The 25,667-nt window shown below is 39.2% G+C and overlaps 1 protein-coding gene and 1 long non-coding RNA gene across 6 annotated transcripts in view; one reads left to right on the top strand and one right to left on the bottom strand.

Annotated features, from left to right (window-relative positions):
* Positions 1 to 25,667, bottom strand: part of SIAH1 (siah E3 ubiquitin protein ligase 1) — a 31,590-nt gene that overhangs the window by 2,267 nt on the left and 3,656 nt on the right. The window contains exon 1 of one of the 5 annotated variants that reach the window (XM_047834865.1): positions 1,661 to 4,271. The exons of 2 other annotated variants lie outside the window; for them this stretch is intronic. In XM_047834865.1, the coding sequence (XP_047690821.1) occupies positions 1,661 to 1,751 (91 nt within the window). In that variant the 5' untranslated portion in view covers positions 1,752 to 4,271. Of the gene's footprint in view, positions 1 to 63; positions 1,628 to 1,660; positions 4,272 to 25,667 lie in introns of those variants that run through there. 2 more of the 5 variants (XM_047834866.1, XM_047834868.1) reach the window with 2 other exon arrangements.
* On the top strand, positions 1,751 to 18,588 carry LOC125152690 (uncharacterized). Its single transcript, XR_007147268.1, has 3 exons — positions 1,751 to 1,869; positions 8,372 to 8,468; positions 18,439 to 18,588. It is a non-coding gene; the product is annotated as an uncharacterized LOC125152690 (long non-coding RNA).

Below are 25,667 nucleotides of genomic sequence, written 5' to 3'. Positions count from 1 at the left end.
CCAGAGAGAGACACAACATTGGGGACAGTATAGTCAAGAGATTAAGAATTCCTTGTACCCTACCAGTGTTGTGGAAGCATTTATCAGCACAGCAGTAATTATTCAAGATATAAACGTCGGGGAGCCTGGGTTGCTCAGTCGGTTGAGCTTCCAACTTCGGCTCAGGCCATGATCTCATGGTTCGTGGGTTCGAGTCCTGCATTGGGCTCTGTGCTGACAGCCCAGAGCCTGGAACCTGCTTTGGATTCTGTGTCTCTCTCTCTCTTTGCCCTTCCTTTGCTAGTTCTCTGTCTCTCTCTCTGTCACTCAAAAATAAACATTAAAAAAAAATTTTTTAAAAGAGATAAATGTCATCTTGAAGAAATGACAACAATATAACTAACTTGTCAGACTAAATGAAAGATAAAGCAAACACCTTTCCCATGAATCTACCTTTGCTGGGATACCAGGTCTTATTTATCTCAGGGGTAACAAAAGATGTCTACTGATGTCCTAAGAGTATATTCCTAGTAACTGTATAAGCCTTACTTCTACAAAATGAAAACTGACTGTCTGAAATTTAATGTTTCCCCAATTATAATCATTATTCTGTTGCAAAGAATTAAACTTTGAAAAACCGATGCTGGTTACCAATGTGACCATATAAATGCAATTGGGGTTCCAGATTACTCAAGGATAGACACCTCAATGGAGGGCTCAGAGTGGCAAAAAAAAAAAAAAAAAAAAAAGATTAATCCCACAGTCACTAAAGTTAATATTCTAAAATTCAAGAGTTTATAAAACTGCAGAATTCCATCATAATGTGTCTTATCACATGCACTTAGGGACAACAGAAATCAGTTCTCATCTGAAATACTGTATAACCCAGGTGTAAGATTCTTTGTGCATATGATGATCTGTGTGCATTTTCCATCACTTGTGAAACAATGGGCTTAGCATTGCCAAAACACCCCCTATATATGCTGTATGCTTGTTTTCATGGCCTATTTTATACTGCTCACTTAAGTGAGCAACATTAAAATTGGAAAGTGGTTCCCTGAGCACAAAACCGTCTAATCTACCAATGCCTTTTCAAATCCCTAAACCAAAACAGCTAATTGCATCAAGGGACTATAAACTCAATTTGTATTCAACATTAATACAACTAGGAAAATATAAGCAAGAAAAATATTTGCTTAATTTCTTGACCTAGCAAAATAGCTATACACTGACCATCAATCATTCAGGCTTATGTTACAATGTATCTTTATTATTCTCCCAAACACCATAGAAAGCTAGATTTAAATCCATATCTAAAGCATGAAAACAAGTGAAGTGAGGCCAGTATTTCTCGTGAATGGAGATATTACAAGACAGCAGCTGCTAAAACCTCCCCAAACTCCAAAGGTAGAACCCAATTCCAACAAAAAGAATCCTGACCCTACAGCAGCCCTGCAGTTGGAATCAAGGACTAAAGGGACTTTGGACAACCCTGCAGGAGTGATGACGTAACCTGAAGCTTGGTTTAAACAGAGAAAAGTACAGCAGATCAAAAGAAACATCACTGCAAACTCCAGCTCAATTATGCTGCAGCCACTCCCTGATCCAGATTCCACTGGCTTACAACAACTTTCCCATTTCATAGTTTAAGCAAACCCAGTCAGTCTCTTAATGTCAATACCTTTTCTTTTCCTTGTCCCAGCTGCAGGTAAACATGTGAGCAAGATGCCTCTCCAGGAGTACAGATAAGGTGAGGTAGACTTCCCGGTCATGAGAAGCCAGGCAGCTCACGGCCTTTCCCCCAGAAGCAAATACGATTTGTAACAGAGGCTCCTCCTGGACACCTTCTGTTCCTAACCATGTCCGATGTCAAGTTTTCAAGAAGCAAAGGTAAGTGCCCTGCTCTGTAACACTCCATTCACTCTTCAGAAGCACAGGCTACCGCAGCAGCCGAGAAATGAAGCCTCTCCCGTCCCAACAGGAATCGACCACACCTCCATGCGAGCTCAAATTCGCCTGTGTTTCCAAAAATGGGCGCCATCACCGAGCTGTCTTCTACTGGGCCCTAAACTGTCGGTCCTGGAAGTTTGTCTTCCCCTGATTCATTAGCTAACCAGCTCCGGGGAAGGACAGGGCCTTAGGATGCGAGGAGGCTGGAGCAAGCGTGCTCTTGGAGCCAGCTCTGGAGTCACTGCAGGGTCCGGCCCGCGGGGAGATCCACGCGGAGTCCGGGGCTGGGGCCTGCCCACTGCTGGGAAAGCCTGCTCCAGTCCACAGTGCCAACGGGCCTCAGGCTCGCAGCGCCCAGCCGCAGCTAGCGTGGGGCGGGGCTGGTGGGGCGGGGCGGGGCGGACGCGGTGGGTACGCCCACAAGCTCCGCCCTCCCAGCTCAGGACTTCTCCGGGACTGCTCTAGGGCACTGCGCTGTGCAACTCAGACCCAGCCCTGGACCCCCAAAGACAATGTGCACACCTCAGCATATTTCCACCAGCTTACATTAGGCGGAAACATGCCTTTTTGTAGAACAAAAGAGATACTAACAATTTGGTATGATTTCAAACTAAGACCTACAGAGAGTATTTGGGAAATATATGGCCACCACGGTGGCTGGTTAACCGTGAACACTTAAGTGTTTATAGAATGAAAGCACTCTCCTCTCTTCATTCAGTAACTATTTACCAGATGTCAACTACCATATTTCCTCAATTTCTAACTCGCTTCACTTCTACCCCTGTTGGCACCATACTTTAAAACACCCTCTCTCCCTTTGAAAAAACTACAGTGAGAGTAGTAAACACATATAACCATATTAAATTCCTTCTTCAACCTCCAAACGGAGATTATATTCTCTTCCCACTCTGGGAAAAGCATCTTAAATGGCCTCATTAAACAGAGAAGCTTGTTTTGTTTTTAAAGAAGCATTACCCGTGCCCCAATAAAGTCCTGGGCCTCAGATTTGCACTGCGTCAGGTAGTACACTCAGGGATTTAACCTGTCATTACATCATGCTTATAGGGCAGCCTTTAAACACGGCAGGAGCTGGTAGTGGGAAGAGAACCCTGTGCAGTAAATTGTAGCTTACCCACTTTCCACATCAAATTTTAATTCTAATCACTTCCCCACCCTATTAATAGTACATTCGATCACTTCAAACTTATTTTAACATTAAGCTACACAAAACATCATTAGGAATAGAAAGATCACTGAAAATAGATACAGTCTGTTTGCTAACAAATATAAATTACTATTACTTACATTTTTATTTCCTGATACATATTCATTCTAGATAGGTCTCAGGTTTCTAGGGAAGGAAGCTTCAAATGTTTTAGGCAGAGCAACTCTTTCCAAACCCAAATATAAAAAACAAGTCAAAGGGAAGGACTGATTCCTCAAGAAAAAAAACAAAAAAATCATTTTTTCCCAAACTTCCCCAAGGATCTGTACAGAGCCTTACAGCACCATCTGAAAACCATTAATCTACAGACAAACCACTCAACAAGTGAGTCAGGACAATAAAAGAGGAAGCATTCTGGAGTCATCTACACACACTTGGGATTCAAACCTAGTCTTCACCACCTGCTCAGCTGTAAAACTGGGACAGTATTTCCAGCCTCACATAGCTTTTGTCTGGACTAAGGGAGATGGGTATTTATGTATATCATAGATGGTACATAGTCCAAAATACGTAAGTATTCACCTGACACCTCCAAAAGTTTCTTGCCTCACCTGAGTTCATCAACAAGAAACCTAGAAAGTGTGGGTTCCAAAAGATATGTTTACTTTGTAAAGGTGATCAACCATGTCTGCCAAAGATCAACTGCAATTTAATTTTTAGCACAATAAACCTTAATAGAATTGCTCGACCAGGTAGAATATTTACACTGGTTTTACAGAGCTGAAAATTTCACAAAAACTACATTACACTAAGACAAACCCACAGAATACAAAGTTAAAAAGTTACAAAATTTAGCAAGAGAGACCTATTACCTACACTTTCTTTTGTTTTTAATTTTTAATTTACATCCAAGTTAGTTAGCATATAGTGCAGTAATGATTTTAGGAGTAGATTCCAGTGATTCATCCCCTGTATTACCTATACTTTCTAAGGCCTACATCTCAAGCCCAGTTTGGTATAAAGTTTAAATAAATTTTAATCCACATCGAAATATTTTATAATCAGCCTTTAATGCTATCTCAGTAATTTCAGAGCATTTAACCATTACTTTGTCACATTAACATACTATAAAAAGTAGATGGATGTAAACTTTTTTTAAGTTTACTTATTTCAGAGAGAGAGAGAGAGAGAGAGAGAGAGAGAGAGAGAGAGAGACAGAACGTGCGCACACAAGTGGGGGAGGGGCAGAGAGAAAATTCCAAGCAGGCTCTGCATCATCAGTGCAGAGCCCAATCCATGTGGGGCTCAAACTCAGGAACTGCAAGATCATGACCTGAGCCCAAGTGGGGCACTTTACAGACTGAGCTACCCAGGCTCCCCTGGACTTAAACTTTTATTATCAATTTCATGCAGGAACCTTAGTTTCCTTTTATCAAGGGCTGACGAACAATTTCTCTGATTAGTCATACCTCATGCTTAGTAATTAATATATAACAACCTTTTGCAGTTTACAAAATGTTACTACAGCAGGCAAATAATGCCCCTCTCAACTATGTCTGCATCCTAACACTTGTGGAAATGTTGTTACAGCAGTAACAGGAAGCTAATACAGTTACTTTTTTCAAAGGAAACATTTAAAATGGAGAAATGTAGTCACACAGGGAAAAACGACTAGTGTATTACTGTAAAGCAAGTTTCAAACACAACATACATGGGAGGTACCGGCTGGGTCGTGATATGGATGTGTGATTTTTGGCATTTTTTTCTTCAGAGGGGGCAATAAATAAACCGCTTTATCAAGATTATCCTGATTGGGAGTGGTGAAGTGAAAACAATTGTCAAAATAAGTAAAATTTGCATTCTTAATTTAGTAAAAAAGACAGGATGCAAATATCACCAGACCTCTTTTACTTCTCCAAAAACTATTCCTAGAACTAATTAATAATAAATATAATAATACTCACTGTAAAAATAAAGTACAAGTTCAGATTATGTATTTGCTCTGTTAGGAATCAATGAGTTAAATAAAACTCTTCCATTCAAACATTTAAGTGTTTTCCTCCTTTCTTTATAATTACAACTCCTTTTTGAAAAAGAGGTACTTTCTATATTTTGACACTGTAAAGGGTATATGCAGAAAATGTTATGTTAAAAATCATTTTTTAAGATTTACTTCTCACATATTGACAAAATTAAACTTAACACAAGTCTCCTTAAAAACTTAACAGCTTAAAATGCCAAAAATTAAAAAAAATTCAAACACTGTTATAAAACAATGATGCTGGGGCGCCTGGGTGGCGCAGTCAGTTAAACGTCCGACTTCAGCCAGGTCACAATCTCGCGGTCCGTGAGTTCGAGCCTGGCGTCAGGCTCTGGGCTGATGGCTCAGAGCCTGGAGCCTGTTTCCGATTCTGTGTCTCCCTCTCTCTCTGCCCCTCCCCCGTTCATGCTCTGTCTCTGTCCCAAAAATAAATAAACGTTGAAAAAAAAATTTTTTTTAAAAAAAAACAATGATGCTAAGAAAAAAATTAAACAACCTATTTTAATTTCCAAAACTGTAGCAAAGTAATAAGAGGAATTTAAATTGTATGTATTTTCCTAAAAGCTCTATTTTCCTGAAGATAACTCTGAAAACTCTGTTGCTACAAAAGAAGAGTTATTTATATGTCTAGTAAGACTGGTGATTTGAAATGGGGAAAGCCCAGGACAAAGACCTGGTAAAACGCTGCTGGAAAAACAGAAAGTCTGAACAAAGGTGATACAGCCCAATAAATGGCGAGGAAAGTGCAAACCCTAATTCAAATGTGTAAAGCAAAGTACACATTTGTCTTTTTACACATCTGTCTTTTTACTGCTGAAATCACTCTATTTTGAGACTTCCACCCCAGTAAAAAGCATCACATACTGAATCAGAACCCATTAGGCACTGTGCTAGATACTGAAATTCAGTAACAGAAGACATGCAAAGTGGGAGTGAGATGTTTAAGCAGAAAAGCAGTTGACAGAAGAGCTCAGGGTGCAGATGAGGATTAACATACAATGTCATCTAAAGTCTCAGAGATGAGGAGCCTGCCTAAAACAAGACAAATGCCAAGATTTAAAGATTGAAGGTTTCCTTAAAGAGAGGCAGTGGCCCTTAGCCTGCAGCAGTTCTCAAACTTTATTGTGCCCACTAATCATCTAGGGATCTTATTAAAATGCAGGTTCTGATTCAGAATCAGAATTATGCCAAGGCTGGGCCCGAGACTCTATTTAACCGTAGGTGTGGCCAATTGCTGGCTGAGGCTAACATGAGTAGCAAAAGCCTAAAAGAACTGAGGAGGAAAGGGCAGTAACTCAGAAGTCAAGGGAAGGTACAGACTTAAGAAGAAGATCTATTGATACATGTACAAATATTAGAATAAATTATGCTTTATTATATACTTATAGGGAGCTTGTACTATTTCTGTAATCAGAAAAAAAAATAAAGGTAATAAGCACACATGCTTAAACATTCAAGAACTCATGGAATATAGCACCCATGAACCTTTGTTACTTTATTTAAAATAAGCAATGAATCAAAATAAGCAATTTAGAAATGGTGATCTTTTAAAAGGACTAAAGTTAGTTAATGACTCCATTTAAACATGGAAATAAGCCCACCAACCATAGGCATTAGAATTACAAATTAGAATGCAAACAGTATAAACTTTGGCAAAGTGCAATTACATAAACAATAAAAAATCTACAGTGAGAAGTAGTAAAAATAATGGCACAGTCAACCATGTGGAATCTGCTGAGAGGTCAAATATGATCAGACCGAACAGGTGTTCGTGGATTGGCGATATGGAAGTTACTGGTGACCTCTGCAAAAGCAACCTTGGAAATAAGGTCGGTGTGTAAATCAGACCAAAAGAGACTGAACAGGATGCTGTGTAAATTTAAAAAGCATGGCTATAGAAAGAGGCAAGTTAAGAAGTAGCTGAAAGGTCCAGGGTAGTTATCTGCTTGGGTTTTGTTTTTGTTTTGTTTTTCTTTTTTCTTTGTTTTGAAATGGGAGGGACCAAAATATAGTGAATGCTGATATAGTGAATGATGAGTCCAGAAAAGAGGATAATCCCAAGAAATGGAACAATAAAGTTTTTGGTGACGAGGGATTCAAAACTCAAGACAGAGTGACTAGACTTTGTTAGAAGAAATACTTTCTCCATGGTAAGAACAGAGAAGATAGAAGATGTCTAGTTCAGGAAGTTGAAAGTTAAGAAAGTTTCAATCTGAGAGTTTCCATTTTCTCAACAAGGTCTCTGCATCCTCTTTTAGTGGGAGCGTGGGGGAGGTCACAGTACCACCATGTCTTCACTGCAGAAAGTTCTGTCGGACACCTGGTTCTACATCTTAATTCTATTTTACTAGCAATTATCATATTTTCATTTTATATCAAACCTACGATTTATTTATTTATTTTTTTCAACGTTTATTTATTTTTGGGACAGAGAGAGACAGAGCATGAACGGGGGGGGGGGGAGGGGGGGGCAGAGAGAGAGGGAGACACAGAATCGGAAACAGACTCCAGGCTCCGAGCCATCAGCCCAGAGCCTGACGCGGGGCTCGAACTCACGGACCGCGAGATCATGACCTGGCTGAAGTCGGACGCTTAACCGACTGCGCCACCCAGGCGCCCCAAACCTACGATTTATTAACATCAAGAATGAAAGTACTAACATCTTGCAAAACAAGGGAAGCCCGCTTTTAACAGGCTAATAGTAAAACTTCCCCTTTCCCACCTGCCAAGGTAAAGATTGTATGAAACTTCAAAACTGTGTCAAAACAATCATTTAAACCTAACTGCAACAATTCTGGTTTCATTTCTCACAATTACATCACAAAACAAATGCCCATCCTTGGGAATTAAGGACTGTGCTTGTGATGTGTACCAGGTGACACATGGAAGTTTTGAATCACTATCCTGTACATCTGAAATATAACACTGCATGTTAACTAACTGGAATTAAAATAAAAACTTAAAAAAAAAAAAAGGCAAATGCCTATCTTTTTTTCCCCCTGAATCCTTAATTATGGTTCATTTTCTGATACAGCCACCACACCTCAAGAAAGTTTGCAGAAACCGCCTCAGGGCCTGGCAATCTGAAGCTCTTATAGAAACTGCACAAGTTTATCATTCTTGTCACATACCCGTTTCCCCTAAGAACTATAAAAATTCTTAAATTCTGCTCACAGTCTTATGACATATAATGATGTAGATGAAAAATTTATGCCATTTTTCTTATTCCTTTGCAGGTAACACGTCCCCCGACAGGTGGCTCTGGTCTCTGAAAGAAATTATCACCAAAACATCTAAATATGTGCCATCAGCACTTGCTGAACAAAACGCTAGGTGAGTCTTCAATCCAAATGCTCAAATCTTTCACCTCTGTGGACTTCTAATTATTCTTTAATCCTTTCCATCTACTCGGTTCTTTTCTGCACCTAATTCTGATATTGACTCTCTCTGCTGGATCTATCTTCCAATCACATATTTTTTCCCCTCATAATTCCAATCTTTGTTTTTGCACTGCGTTCCAAAAGAATTCATTAAGTTCTAATTCATGAATTTGATTTTGCTAAAATTACCTTATGTCTTGGGTGCCTGGGTGGCTCAGTCAGTTAAGCATCTGACTTCATTCAACTCAGGTCATGATTTCACAGTTAGTAAGTTCAAGCCCCATATCGGGCTCTGTGCTGACAGCTGGGAACCTGGAGCCTGCTTTAGATTCTGTGTCTCCCTTTCTCTCTCTGCTCCTCCCCTGCTCACACTCTGTCTCTCTCAGAAAATAAACATTAATTTTTTAAATAAATAAATAAATAAATAAAATTACTTATGTCTTGATATGGTAAAGCATTTTTCAATAAGGGAACAGAGATTTTGATGGCAGGAATAGCTGTTTCCATGTCCTTTCCCTAAAGTTGGAATGGATACATAAATCTGGATTATACTGCTCTTGTACTTCCTTAACCCCTCTACAGGAGTTTTCATTTTTAATTTTCATGCCTCTCACTGGAGCTTGCCAGTCTCAGTGGAGCCCTAGGGTCAGCAAGCTAAATAAGGAAAAGTAGAGACTTCCTCCATTTTCTTTCAAACAGCTGCCCCAAACATTTATTAAACACCTAGTATGTTCCAGGTATTGTCCTCAAAGGTTTACAAAAAACCGTGACTTAAACATTTCAATGAACTTCCAAATTAAGCATCTATCCCCTACCTCAAGAATAAGAAAATAAATTTACAAATTAAAGGTTTCAGATCATAGAATTAGTAAATGATGGAAGTTGGAGCTTATCTGATCAGGGAAGATTTAGAAGGGATGGGGGAGGGAGACAAATGGCAATGTAGGGCAAGGCAAACAAACAAACCAGAAAATTTTAAACTTGAAGAAATTTAACCAACTCTCAATTTCAGAAAAGAAGAATTATAAAGAAATAACGTGCTTCATGTCACGTAACTTAGGTCAATTTTCTAAGCTAGGCTGTATAATTTCCTCAATCCTTTTAAAGCAAATATGCTTTAGATATTTTATAATTCAACTTGAAAAATTAATCTTTAAGTCTAATAACATTCAATATAAAAATATATATACTTAATTAAACTATCTTTTCCTTTGCCTCCCAATGCAAAAGGGATCCCTAATGACCAAGGGGAGATCAAAAAAGAGAGATGAGGGGCACCCACGTGGCTCAGGTCAGCTAAGCATCAAACTCTTGATTTGAGCCCAACATTGAGCTCTGCACTGACAGTCCAGACAGAGCCTGATTGGGATTCTCTCTCTCCCCTCTCTCTGTTCCTCCCTTGCTTGTGCTCTCTCTCAAAATAAATAAATTAGGGGCGCCTGGGTGGCGCAGTCGGTTAAGCGTCCGACTTCAGCCAGGTCACGATCTCGCGGCCCGTGAGTTCGAGCCCCGCGTCGGGCTCTGGGCTGATGGCTCAGAGCCTGGAGCCTGTTTCCGATTCTGTGTCTCCCTCTCTCTCTGCCCCTCCCCCATTCATGCTCTGTCTCTCTCTGTCCCAAAAATAAATAAACGTTGAAAAAAAAAAAATTAAAAAAAAAAAAATAAATAAATAAATAAATTAAACTTGGGAGGAGAAGGAGGAGGCAGGAGGTGGAGGAAAAGGAGAAGAGATGATACCTAGTCAAGTCCTGAACAAGTAACCAGTTAACTAAAGTCAGCTCTTTAAGGCACCTTTCCTGATCGATTTATCTAAAGGCCAAATGACCCTTCTCATTGTCTTCACAATATCTATTTCCATTTGAAATTCCAACTACTGGGTGCCTGGGTGGCTCAGTCAATTAAGCATCTGACTCTTGATTTCGACAGTTTGTGGGGTGGAGCCATGCTGAAAGCATGGAGCCAACTTGGGGTTCTCTCTCTCCCTTTCTCTGCTCCTCCTCTGCAACACGCACACATGTGCTCTCTCAAAATAAACTTTAAAACAGTGTGAAAAAAATGAAATTCTAACTACTTATTGTCTATTCTCTCCCCTATTCCCTCCCAACTACACCACCAACTTTTTACTCACAACTGTAATTCTCAAGGTTTTTGGTATCAGGAACACTTTATATCAATGGTTGGCAAACTACAACTGCAAGCCAGTTGCCAGTTTTTGTAGGCAGTTTTACTGGACCATAGTCACACCCTTTCATTTACATATTGCCAATAATTGCTTTAGAATCGAAAGCAATTAGCTGACCCTGTGCCTTCTAAGCCCTTTAAGCCTACCTGGGCATTTAAAACAAAAACTTAGTCTTCACTGCTTTTAAAAAATTATTACTTAGTACTTTCAGTACTTTTTAAAAATTATTAAGGCCCCCAAAAGAGCTTTTCGTCTATGTGGTTTATACGTATGATATTTACATATTTCTAATATATTATTATATTAGAATGTATTATTCTACTATATTAGAAATTCAATCCAATAAATTTAAGTATTTCTTTATTTTAATATCATTATAAATTACATGTAAAAATCCATTACACGTTAAATGTTTATGAAAAATATTTTCATAGGGAGAATGTCTGTTTCACATTTTTGCACTTCTTAATGTCTGATGCAATAAAATGCAATTGGATATTCATTATCTGCTTCTGCATTTAATCTGTTAAGATGCCACATGCCATGTACCCTCTGGGAAACTCCACTGTACTCTCATGTCTCATTATTGTGAAAAAAAAGTTTTGACCCTGAAAGGACCTTGAGAACTGCCAGGATCCCTGAACCATTCACTTTTGGTTCAGAACTTCTGCACTGAGAAACTGCATGAGAATAGACCTTGTTTGTTTTCTTCACTCTCATGTCTCCAGCACCTAGGACAGTACCAAGCGCAGACTAGATAATTTAAATATTTCTTGAAGGAACGACTAAATCAAGTAAAACAGCATGAAGGATTCCAAGGAGAAGGAATGGCATATGTATACAACCAGAATTCACTTATCCCTGGTGTCCCTACAAGTAGAATGCATTTACTTAAATGAATTCACAAAGAGAATTCACAACTGAGATTAAAAATTCACTTTAAAATAAGTGTGCTGATCTGTGCTGATCTTTGACAAAGGAGCAAAGGCAATGGAGAAAAGACAGATTTTTCAACAAATGATGCTAGAACAATTCAATATCCACACACCAAAATATGAATCTAGACACAGATCCCACACCCTTCACAAAAATTAGCTCAAAATGGATTACTAACCTAAATGTAAACTCCTAGAAAGGGAGAAAATCTAGATGACCTTGGGTTTAGCAAAGACTTTTCAAGAACAACACCAAACACATGAACTTGATTAAAATTAAAAATTTCTGCTCTGCAAAAGGCACTGTCAAGAGAATGAGAAAATATTTGTAAAAGACTTATCTGATAAAGGACTGTTACCCAAAATACACAAAGAACTCTTGAAACTCAACAATAAAATTAACAACCCCAACTAAAAACGGGCCAAATACCTTAAGAGACACCTAACCAAAGATATACAGATGGCAAATGGGCATATGAAAAGGTGCTCCACATCACCGGTCATCAGGGAAATGCAAATCAGAACACGATGATACCACTACACATCTAGGAGAACAGACAAAATGCAGAACACCAACACCGCCAAATGCTGGTGGGCATGTGGAGCAACAGGAACTCTCATTCACTGCTGGTGCAAATGCAACTATAAAAGGCACTTTGGAGCTTTCTTACAAAACTAAACATACTCTTACCATAAGATTCAGCAATCCTGTGGCTTACTATTTACCCAAAGGAGTTGACAGGGTGTTTATAGCAGCTTTATTCATAAATGCCAAAATTTGCAATCAACCAAGATGTTGTCCTCTGGTAGGTGAATGGATGAAGTGGTACAACCAGACAGTGAATATTATTTAGAGCTAAAAAGAACTGAGCTACCAAGCCATGAAAAGACATGGAAGAACCTTCAATGCATCCTACCAAGTGAAAGAAGCCAATCTGAAAAGGCTACATGCTGTATGATTCCAATTATACAACATTCTGGAAAAGGCAAAACTATGGAGACAGTAAAAAGATCAGCTTGGGGGAGGGATGAATGAGTGGGTGGAGCAGAGAGGATTTTTAGGGCAAAGAAACTGTTCTTCTGTACACTACAGTGGTGAATACACAGCACTCAGTATACATCTGTCAAAACTCCTAATACAGAACACCAAGACTGAACCATGGACTTTGGGTGATAATGATGTGCCAATGTAGGTAGATCATATTGTAACAAATATACCATTCTGGTGGTGGATGTTGATAATGGGGAAGGATATCACTGGGGCTGGGTGAGTAAGGGAAATCTCTGTACCTTCTATTCAGTTTTGCTACTGAATCTAAAACTGCCCTAAAGAAATAAAGCCTACTTTAAAAAAGAAACACTGTATGAAATAATTTTATCATTATAAACAGAATCTAAAAAAGAAAAAAGAAATGGATGTACTTCCATACCACTTCTCTAACTTTTCAAAATGTTTATGTTCATAACATCAGAGTTCCATAAACCCATCAATTCCTAGACAGTAACCTCAATTCTTAGTAATGCCCTAATGATAACATACCTCAAGAAGGTTGCCTATGTACAGTGAAAAGAACCAGGACTTTGATTGGAATCAGAAGCTCAAACCTGAACTCCTACTTTAGCTCTTACTAATTATTTTGACATTGAGCAAAATTACAATATTCTGGGTCTCAAATTTCTCATTTGTACAATGATAAAACCAACAACAACAGATTTTTGGACATTAACAGATTAAATACACGGTAATGTTTGATAAATTATTAACAATACAACCACTGGTAATGTTTACAGAGTCATACCATGAACCCTGCAATTAATCACTAAATAAAAAACACCTGGATTATACAGGATTTTGCTGGAAACTGTTGTTTCAAACTACTGTGTTCATTTTCATAACCTCAATTTGGGATGGTATCTGAAATCTGATAAAGATTACAGAATTTGCTGTGAACAAAGCTGCATAAACTGGCACCTATCAACTTTTCAAGCACTGTGTCAGCTTCATACACACCATTTATTTAAGCTTCATAACGTAGGTTATAACTTCATATTGTAGATGAGGAAACAGAAGATCAAAAAAAATAAGAATAAGCACAGAATCACATTGTCTGCTTTGTCCCTAAATCTCATTTCTTTCAAATAACCCTCAAAACTGGAAAACCTCGTACTGGGACAGAATATTTAATTAAGCATCCAACACACCTTTTCGATATTTACAAAATTGGCCAAAAAATTAAATTTCCCTAAGTTATTTAAACCTTTAGCCCTAACAAGTAGTTGCTTTTGTAATTTTTTTGTATCAAAGTGGTAGAATCTGATAATCTGAGTTTGTCATTAACAATTAGACATTAAATCCAAGTATCAAGAAGTGAGGCAAGAGCACAAAAATATGAGTAAGCAGAAAGAGAGTCAAAAGAGGGTCAAACAGGCTTTCTCGACATTTTTATTTCATACCACATATTGCTAACAAAATTTTTTGTAACACACCTGAACTTATCAAAACTGTATCAGTCATGATTACAACACAATCACTACTGTAATACAACCAAACCCTACAGCATCCAGAAAAAACTGTCCAATATTCACTTAGTTGTGTCCAAGTTTGACTACAACTGTTGTTTACTACCATGATTATGTTTTATATTCTTTCAGGATGTAAAACTATTACACATTCCAATAGATGTTTCCTCTTTTGCTCTGTCTTTGCATTAAGCTATGTTAGCCAGTTCTACACTAGAACATACAATCCATTCAACTCCACATTCCACCTGACAAATATGGTAGGGTAACCGCCCTCCCCCCCGCCCCGCGCGCGCGCACACACACACTGGCCAAAAATTTTAAAGCAGATCAAAATTGGCAGTAATCTATAAAGAGTTGGTGATACTGAGCTAAACACAAAACTATACACTGCTTGGGAGACAGAAGATATTAAAGAAATGAGGCAAAATCATAATTACAGAGTCTTAACATGACATATGATAGGTAGCTCTTTACTAGTAAAAGAGTAGAAAAACAATGGAATTTATGGGAAAGAAATGCCATATCAAAAAATTCATGGATCCTTTTCAAATTAAATCATATTTCACTGAAATTGTTATAATTTGTTATCTTCATAAGCATTGTACTTGAAACTCCAACCAAATAATTTGTTATTTCACATAAGGATATAATACATGAATTAACATACTCAAATTTTCCTCAAACTTAAAAAAAAAAATAAATTTCCTCAAGGGGCGCCCGGGTGGCTCAGTCAGTTAAGCGCCTGACTCTTGGTTGCGGCTCAGGACATGATATCACAGTTTGTGAGTTCAAGCCCCATATGGGGCTGGGCATTGACAGCAGGGAGCCTGCTTAGGATCCTCTCCCTCTCTCTCTGCCCCTCCCCTGCTCGCTCTTTCTCTCAAAATAAACAAACTTAGAAAAAATTTCCTCAACCTAAGATTCTATTCTTGGAAGAGGGCGAGATCTACATTTCTCTACAAAAATTGAATGTTTTATTTTCCTGTTTTTAATAATCTAAAAAGCAGTAGTAGCACATTCCGAATCATCTGACTCCATATGGTAGCCAAATAATTGAATGCTCCCATTCACATTTTTGGTCATGCTGGCTCCAAGTCGGTACTACAATACTCTAATAATGACAGGCTAAAGACAAAAGCAGAAGGGAACCTCAAATGCAATTGATGCATTTCTGTGAAGCAAAGCCCAGTGGCATCATGGTTTTTCCCTGAAGCATTTATATGCTGGTAAGAAAATGCAAAACATGGTGACCACACCATGCAGGTCAATCTTGGTATGTTTAACTCAAAAAGAACCTACAGCATAACCATAGTCAATTCTATAAGCCATTTTGTTTCAAAATTTCAATTTAGCAGACAGGACCCAATGCTTTAGTAAAATGAGTATAATTTGAATTTCACTGGTTTTGCAGTTTTGTTTGTATTTAATTTGCAAGTTTTCATCTGTCACCAGCATCTGACAGAACTGATCAATCACTGGCTCCTGCCTGATAAACTCTGTTCACTGACCCTGCACACATAGTTTTCCTAGCTCACCAGCAACTCAGCTGCCTTTGCTGATTCCTGCTCTTCTCCCCAAACTCTTCAAATTGGGAGTTGTCCATGGTCCGCTGTTCCTGGCTTTGTTGATCTCATTCAGTCTTGCAGTTTTCAAATTCCACCAACATTCCTAGGACTTAAAAATGTGTATGCCCAGCCCAGACTAAAAAAGCAAACAAAAAACCCCTCCAGATTTCTCTTAAACCCAAGATTTGTACATCCAACTGCTTCCTAGATATCCCTGGGGGCAGGGGTGGGGAAAGTGCTGAACAGAACTGAACTCCCTATCTTCCAAACTATTCCACCCACCACCTTCCTCTCCCTTGATGGCAACTCCATCCTTCCAGTTACTCGGTTCAAAAGCCTTGAAGTCATCCTTGATTCTTTTTTTCATGCTATATACCTAAAACCACCAGGGGGCACCTGGGTGGCTCAGTTAAGCATCTGACTTCAGCTGGCGTCATGATCTTGTGGTTTGTGAGTTTGAGCCCTGCATCAGGCTCCCTGCTGTCAGCAGAGTCTGCTTCAGATCCTCTGTCTCCCTCTCTCTCTGCCTCTCCCCCACTCAACTTCTTTCCCTCTCTTTTTCTCTCAAAATAAACTTAAAAAATAAAAATAAATAAAACCACCAAGAAATCTTAGTGTATCTTCTTTAAAAATATATCCGGAATCCAGCCACTCCTCACCACCTCTACCACTACCATATCATATATTCCAAGCGACCATTATCACTCATCTGAATTACCACAATATCCTTCTAAACAGTCTCCCCACTCCCATCCTTGTCTCCCACACCCATCCCAGTATGTTCTAAGCATAGCAACCAGAAAAATCCTGTTAAAATTTATATCAGGTTATGTCACTCCTCTGCTCACTACCCTCCCCATTGGCAACCCTTATCCAAGTAACAGAAAAATCTTGAACAGCCTGTAAGGCCCTAAATAATATGGTGATCACTCTTTGACTCCATCTCCCACTTCTTTCGCCTTCATTCACTGCACTAGCCTCCTGGTTCCATAAAACTAAGCTGTTCCTTGGGGCCTCTGCTTTAACACACTTTCCTCCTAGATGTACATAATAACGGATTCTTTCACCTCCTTCTTATTTTTGCTTGTTTGCTATCTTCTCAATGAGGCCTACCTTGTCCCCTCTATTGCAAACAGTGATCAGCACTCTGCCCACTGACCCTCCACTATGCACTCCTAATCTTCACCCATTCCACCAGCCTCTTCCTCTTCTCTCCTTTTCCCTCCTCCCTTTCTACTCTATTTTTTTCCACAGAATGTATTACCCTCTATCAGGCTATACAGTTGAATTATCATGCTCGTTGTAGTAGCCCCCCCCCAACTCTGGAAGGTAGGAAGGTAGGCTCAGTGATGTATCTCAAAACACTTAAAACAGTGCCTAGCACACAGACTCAAAAAATTATTTGTTGACTGAACAAATAAATCAGAAAGCAAAAGAACTTTGGACTTTGAGTAGTAACATCCAAAGCTGGATGCAATAGAACCATGTTTTTTAAAATCCTCAAAGAGAATGATTACTGTTCTAGAATTCTATGCGCAACCAAATTATCCTAAAAGTGTTGAGGGCAGAATAATGATGCAAAGTTTCAAAACTGAACTTCCCCTGGAAATGTTCTCAGGAGGCTCCTGGAAGACAAGCCCTTCATAGATAAGGAATGAACCAAGAAAAAGGACAACATGGCTACAGTTAAGTAAGACTTAACCCAGAAGAAAGGTACAGGGAACACAGACAAGGACAACCTTACGTTAGCGAAGAAAGCAACATGAGGCAGCAAGCAACCTGAACACTTAAGACAAGTAGTTAAGGAATGTGGGGCGGTATTAGCAGTAAGCACAGAGAAAACAAAGAGAAAAGAAAAAGGACAAATATTAGCAACATATACAAATTCCAATTAAACGGTACAAGGAAAAAAGTCACAACAGCTTACTATATAGCTCAATTTGCAAATAACTTTCATAGTAATAATGCAAATACAAAATTATGATGTCACTAAATTAAAGGAGTATGTAAATGGGAAGGTCTGTACATGTGACAGAGGCAGGAAGACAAGTTAAATCTACAACAGGAACTGAATAGATAACGCCTAAAATTGAAATCTGGATTTAACAATAGAAGCATGTTAGGAGTACCTGGGTGGCTCTGTTGGTTAAGTGGCCGCCTTTAGCTCAGGTCATGATCTCACAGTTGGGAAGTTTGAGCCCCACACTGGGCTCTGTGCTGACAGCTTGGGGCCTGGAGCCTGCTTCAGATTCTGTGTCTCCCTCTCTCTCTGCCCCTCCCCCGCTCGCACTCTCTGTCTCTCTCAAAAATAAATTTAAAAAAAACTTAACAATAGAAGCATGTTAGAGACAAAGATGGTAAATACAAAAATAATCAGCTCAGCAAAAATAGTTGCCTCTGGCAAAGGACACCTGGAGAGAAGTAAGGCCAGGGAATTTTTCTTCAAAAAAAAAAAAAAAAAAAACACAAACCTAGAGGCGCCTGGGTGGCTCAGTGGTTAAGCCTCTGGCGTCGGCTTAGGTCATGATTCGCTCTCTGTGAGTTCAAGTCCCACTCAGGCTCTGTGCTGACAGCTCAGAGCCTGGAGCCTGCTTCAGATTCTGTGCCTCCCTCTCTCTCTGCCCCTCCCCTGCTCATGTCTCTCTCAAAAATAAACATTAAAAAAATAAATCAAAAATAAAACACAAAGCTAATGGAATATTTTATTTTGAATTATAGGTGCATGTAAAAGTCTAGAAAAAAGGAAAAAGAAGTTCAAAGACTTGATATAAGAAATGTCACAAATTTCATGTGTTACTTAAGAAAGGACAGAAATTTATTTTCAAAGATTTGACTCCAAGTATTGGCAAAGATGTCGGGAAAGAGACTTAACTACACTGTTGGAAATGTCCACCGTGGAAGCTTCTAATAAGATCTGACAGCTTGTTTCAAAATGTAAGTGTATACTCTTCACCCAGAAATTTCTTCCAAGTCCCTCTTCTAATTTACATGTTGGCAAAGGTGTATGTATCTGGATGCCTATAGCAATCCTGTTTGTAACAGCAAATAAACTGAAAATTCAAGCCCTATCTTAAGAGAGTGACTAAAATATAGTCCACACAACAGAACACTATGCTGCCTTGTTTTTAAGAAGATGGACTCATCTAGTAATATAAGAATCAACCTGTTTAAATGAGTGGGTTAAAAAAAAAAAGTCACATAGCATAATCCTATTTATGTTACAAGAAGATAATATATACACTTACAAGGCTGTTGTCTCTATGCATGTATTTCCATGTAACGAGACAGAAAAGAAACTGGAGGGGCATCCAAACTGCAGAATGTGGTTTAAAGACTTAAAGTGAGGGAGGAGAGAAGACAGGCAAGTCAAGTTTAGAACCAGAAACCAGAGATCAGACATGGGACCACTGAACTATAGGTACACAAAATATCAAAAACTGCAGGGTACAGACTATAAGCACAAACATCATCATTTGGAATTACACAGTTCAAACATGTAGTTACTGACAAGTGGTGATCATTCAAGAAAATATCGACAAGGATTTTCATCAGATCAAAGAAATTAACTTTAAAATATCTCCTGCTGACTTAAAAAAAGTGTAGCACACACACAGAGACTAGAAACTATGCCAAAATGTCTAATACGGGATTATGAATGATCACAGGGAAGATTAGGGTTGCATTTCTGTATATATTCCTCAAATTAAAGCACATATATTATTTTGGTAATAAAAAGGGAAATTTTAGTGCATATTTTGTGTCCCCACACTTACCTGCTAAGAAATTGCTGGTGACTTCATATATAAATTGAAACAATGAGAGGGGCACCTGGGTGGCTCAGTCAGTTAAGCACCCAACTCCTGATTTCAGCTCAGGTCATGATCTCACAGTTTCATGAGTTTGAGCCCTGGTTGGGCTCTGCGCTGGCAGTGAGGAGCCTGCTTGAGATTCTCTCTCTGCCTTTCTCTCTGCCCCTCGCCCACTCGCACTCCCTCTGTCTCTCTCAAAACAAACTTAAAAAAAAAGTTTAAAAAAAAATTGAAACACTGAGAAACCAAGAGCTAATTTTGTCTACTTGCCTTGATGGCTTTTTTTCTTTGATTTCTTTCTTTCTTAAAATGACTCAAATATATGGGTACTAACAGGGAAAAAATTTTTGAAACAGCCCATTCACATAAAAATCCACATATTTCAGGGGTGCCAGGTAAAGCATCCGACTTTGGATTTCGGCTCAGGTCATGATCTCACAGTTTGTGAGATCAAGCCACGGAGCTGGGCTCTGTGCTGACAGCTCAGACTCTCTCTCTCCCTCTCTTTCTGTCCCTCCCCTGCATGAGCACTCACTCTCAAAGTGAGTATTTTTTTAAAAATTCACATATTTCATATACATATATACATATTTTAGTTTATAGTTTATAGTTATAAAAATTTACCATTTTAAAATTATAAGACAAAATAACATGTTCGATCATCTCTCCTAAAAAACCAAAAGAATACAGTCTGCAGAAATTAATTCACAACTATATAAACATCTGAAGCTGTCCCTGACAAAGGGTCCTTCACACACACACACACACACACAAAGCCTGAGCTTTAACCAAACTCAAAAGAGCAAAAGGTAAAACACAAAGAAGAAAAAAGCAAGTTTTGAACAATGAGATTATTCAATTTATTTAAACCAACTACTAAAGCAATCTTTCCAAGGCAGATTGTTTGCAAAGAAGCCAATGTACATTAAATTTCACTGTATCAACCATCACTAGCTACGCTTGTCAACATGACAATAATAAATAACTATAACAAGGACAGTATAATGCTTCCTATAAAATTCAAGACTGGCATTAAATTCCTCTAACTTTTTAAGAAAATACTTCTCACTGCCAATATCTACTTCAAAAATACAGATTAGTTGTCCAAAGGTTTTCCCTCCAACCTTCTCTTTCTAGTTCCTCCCATGTGCTCCCCACAACCTCTGTAATTAAAAACAAAACCCACTAGGGGCGCCTGGGTGGCGCAGTCGGTTAAGCGTCCGACTTCAGCCAGGTCACGATCTCGCGGTCCGGGAGTTCGAGCCCCGCGTCAGGCTCTGGGCTGATGGCTCGGAGCCTGGAGCCTGTTTCCAATTCTGTGTCTCCCTCTCTCTCTGCCCCTCCCCCCGTTCATGCTCTGTCTCTCTCTGTCCCAAAAATAAATAAAAAACGTTGAAAAAAAAAAAATTTAAAAAAAAAAAAAAAAAAAAAAAAACCCACTAATAAGTTCAATGCCACTGGGCAAGCTCAGACCTAATGAAAGGTCTTCGTCAATATCATTCTGCTCATTGTGGCTCAAGCTTAAAGAATAAATTGAACCAAAACAGACTATTTTATCTGTATTATTCAGCCTAGAGTCCCTGAAGATTTTAAAAAGTACTTTTTGGGGGGGCACCTGGGTTATGCATCTGCCTTCAGCTCACGTCATGTTGTCACGCTTTGTGAGTTCAAGCCCCGCATCAGGCTCTGTGCTGACAGCTCAAAGCCTGGAGCCTGCTTTGGATTCTGTCTCCCTCTCTCTCTGCCCCTCCTCTGCTCATACTCTATCTATCAAAAACAAATAAACATTAAGAAAAAAAAAGGTACTTAAAAAAGTAAAAGTAATTGGGACACATGAGAGCTGGTCCCAACAGGGTGCTCTCTTTGTGAAAATGCATCAAGCTATAGGTATAGTTTGAGCACTTTGCTTTATCTATTTATGCTATACTTCAACAAAAAAGTTTACATTTAGAAACCAAAATACTGGGGTGCCTGGGTGGCTCAGTTGGTTAAGCACTGACTTCAGCTCAGGTCATGATCTCACAGTTCATGAACGCAAGCCTCATGTCAGGCTCTGTGCTGACAGCTCGAAGCCTGGAACCTGATTTGGATTCTGTGTCACCCTCTCTCTCTGCCTCTCCTCCGCTCATGCTGTCTGTCTCTCTCTCTCTCAAAAAAATAAACATTTAAAAAAATTAAAAAAGAAACAAAAATACTATTGCTCTAGATAGTCTCCTAGAATCTACTGGAACAGCATCAGGCATTCTCACTAGCTAATAGATCACAGCATCTCTCCTCTCTTTCCCTCTGCTCGGTTTCTCAATATGTCTTTCTGTATTACACCTTTAACCTACCACCATCCAGTATTCACTAACTACAAATACTCTCAACTGATGGCTTCACCCATGTTTCCTTCAGAAAATACCAGAGAAGCCATCAAATACTGATTTACCACCTCCTTCCCTCACATTAGAATAAAGTGACCCTGCACTTGGATCTGTCCTCTCACCTACTCAAGACTTCACACCCTTTCTATTATCCCTTCACCTACTCAGACTTCACACCCCTTCTATTATCCCTTCCTCTTACATCAATTCCTCCCTCTTTTGCTACCAGACCATCCCCCTAACACCTAAACATGCTCTAATATTTCCCATCTGGCTTCTGTAAGACCACATCCCCCTGATATCCCTTCCACCGCACCGAATCATTCTAGATGTCTCATAGAGAACCTCAAATCCAACGTATCACAACTTTGAATTTTACTGCTATCCTTCTGTCCCATCCCCTCCTTTAGTCTTTCCCATATTGGTAAACAGCACCATGTTCCACACAGCAGCTCAAGCCAGAAACCACCTAATTCCTTCCTTCCCTCACCTCTCACATCTAATCCATCAACAAATCCTGTTAATTCTGTCTCCCAAATATATCTCAAATCCATCCACTTCTCTTCATCTTCACTGCCATCACCTTAATCCAGGTCCTAAAGAAAGGGCCTGTCTGACCAATCAATTCTCCAAACAACAGCTAAAGCTATCTTAAAAGTTAGAAGTGAATTATACTACTCCTTTACTTAAATCCTTCTGATGGCTTCTCAGTACCCCTAAAATAAAACTCACATTCCTTGCTTTGACTCTGCAGGATCTGATCCCTGGCCATCTCTCCCCATCATCCGTTTGCTCCAGGAACACTCTTTTCCCTCAACTTCTAGAACAGTAAGTACACGCTCATTCCAGCATCTGGGCCTTTACCTCTGCTTCTCCTTCATTCTGAGAGGTTCTCCCTTCCCTCCTTCAAAGAGCTAGCTTGTATCATAGCTTAAATGTCACCACTTTTGACAGCAGGTGTCCCTCCTACCGCCATTATTTTTTACTTCAGCACTTTTAACTCCTTTATAGTACAGATGGACCCCAACTTACAATGGTTTCCCTTATGATTTTTCACTTTATGATGGTGCAAAAGCGATATGCTATACTTTGAATTTTGAATTGTGATCTTTTCCCAGGCTATCAATGTGCAGTATGATACCCTCTCATGATGCTAAGCAGCAGCAGCAAGCCATAGCACCCAGTCAGCAGGCAATTGGGAGGATAAACAATCAATACACCTATAACTACTGTTTTTCACTTTTAGTACAGTATTCAATAAACTACATGAAACATTCAACACCTTATTATAAAATAAGCTTTGTGTTAGATGATTTTGCCCAACAGTAGGCTAATGTAAGTGTTCTCAACATGTTCAAGGTAGGCTAGGCTAAACTATGATGTTCAGTAGATTAGCTGTATTAAATGTGTTTTCAACTTAACAACAATTTCAATTTGCAAAGAGTTTATCAGGACATAACCCCATAGTAAGTAGAGGAAGATCTTTACATATCACAATCTGTAATTCTGTTTATTCCCTCACTAGAATGTAAATGGTAATATTTAGAGAAATTCAGTAACTTACTCAAAAACTTTTTTTTTTTTTAATTATTTAAGCACTTTCTATGGATAGGCAATGTGCTTTTAAGGTACAAAAGTACCTTGAGAGCAGGCAGTGTCCCTGCTCTCATGGAGGTTAGAGTCACAAACACAACTAGTAAGTGACAGAGTCAAGAGACATATCCAGGTCTGATTCTTCAGAGCCCTATCTCCTTAACCCTTCAACTATACTGCCACTCTAGCACTAGGATATCTGGGATGGGGGAAGCAGCAATGTGCTTAATTGGCTGTTCACATGCTAATGAAAACTAAGGCTTGGAGAGTTTAAATCATCTGTCCAAAGCTGCACAGGTAGACATTTGAGAGATTAAGTACAATCATCAGCTAAGGCACAGAGCTTTAAAGTACAGAAAGCGTTCAAGAAACAAAAAGAATCCAGCTTGACCAGGTAGGGCAAGAGGAAATGTTGGAGGATATGGCTCTAGCACATTTTTTTTTTTTTCAACTTTTTTTTTTTTTATTTTTTTATTTTTGGGACAGAGAGAGACAGAGCATGAACGGGGGAGGGGCAGAGAGAGAGGGAGACACAGAATCAGAAACAGGCTCCAGGCTCTGAGCCATCAGCCCGGCTCTAGCACATTTTAAGAACAGTGTGAGGTATTAGTTTATCAGTCATGCGATAAATATTTACTGAGCACCAACTACATGCCAGAAACAATGCTAAACTCTAGACAAACAAGGGTGATGAAGACCAAGTCCTCACAGAGATTACAGTCTATTGGGGAGCAAAGTAGTACAGAACACTTACAGTTCAAGTTCAGAGGGATACTTGTTAGAGTGGAGCAAAGCAGAGAGTGCTATGGGAACACAAAGAAAGGACACCCAACTCAGGGTGGGAAGTCCAGGAACAGTGTCTCAGCTAAGTGATGTCTAGGCTGAGATTACACACTTTAGCAGGGAGAGAGAGAATATGGTGCACATAGGCACTTATAAGTATATAATTGCAAATGGCAGGGAAGTACCCAGAGCAAACTCAGGAAAGGCTGTGTACTGACTATCATCCATCAAGGAATTTTGGACTTTATACTGAAGTTCTTGTAAGTCACCTACATTAGAAAGCTCTCTTAAACTACAATAGGAAGAACTGAAGGGAAGAGGCAAAGACCAAATGCAGACAGACCACATGGAAGGTAGAAGACTTGAATGCAAATGTGAAAATGAGTAAAAGAAGCAATGCCATATTTGAGATAACCAGATGGCAGAAAAGTCAGGACCTCAAGACTAACCGAATATAGGGGGTAAGAGCCTTGGACAGTTGGAAATAATAAAGGTTTTACTTTTCGACATGTAAATTTTAAGTATACCTTGGTACATAAAAGTGGAAAATGACCTGAAGGGAAAGAGAATTCCCTTTGTCAAGAGAATAGGAAGAAAAACCGCAGATTAGGAGAAAATATTTGTAAAAGATTTATCTGATAAAGGACTGTTACCCAAAATACACAAAGAACTCTTGAAACTCAACAATAAAATTAACAACCCCAACTAAAAACGGGCCAAATACCTTAAGAGACACCTAACCAAAGATATACAGATGGCAAATGGGCATATGAAAAGGTGCTCCACATCACCGGTCATCAGGGAAATGCAAATCAGAACACGATGATACCACTACACATCTAGGAGAACAGACAAAATGCAGAACACCAACACCGCCAATTGCTGGTGGGCATGTGGAGCAACAGGAACTCTCATTCACTGCTGGTGCAAATGCAACTATAAAAGGCACTTTGGAGATTTCTTACAAAACTAAACATACTCTTACCATAAGATTCAGCAATCCTGTGGCTTACTATTTACCCAAAGGAGTTGACAGGGTGTTTATAGCAGCTTTATTCATAAATGCCAAAATTTGCAATCAACCAAGATGTTGTCCTCTGGTAGGTGAATGGATGAAGTGGTACAACCAGACAGTGAATATTATTTAGTGCTAAAAAGAACTGAGCTATCAAGCCATGAAAAGACATGGAAGAACCTTCAATGCATCCTACCAAGTGAAAGAAGCCAATCTGAAAAGGCTACATGCTGTATGATTCCAATTATACAACATTCTGGAAAAGGCAAAACTATGGGGACAGTAAAAAGATCAGCTTGGGGGAGGGATGAATGAGTGGGTGGAGCAGAGAGGATTTTTAGGGCAAAGAAACTGTTCTTCTGTACACTACAGTGGTGAATA

Source organism: Prionailurus viverrinus, chromosome E2, assembly GCF_022837055.1.
Source record: "Prionailurus viverrinus isolate Anna chromosome E2, UM_Priviv_1.0, whole genome shotgun sequence".
NCBI classification, from domain to species: Eukaryota; Metazoa; Chordata; class Mammalia; order Carnivora; family Felidae; genus Prionailurus; species Prionailurus viverrinus.
Note: the sequence above shows the minus strand (reverse complement) of the source record. Positions and strands in the feature narration are given on the sequence as shown.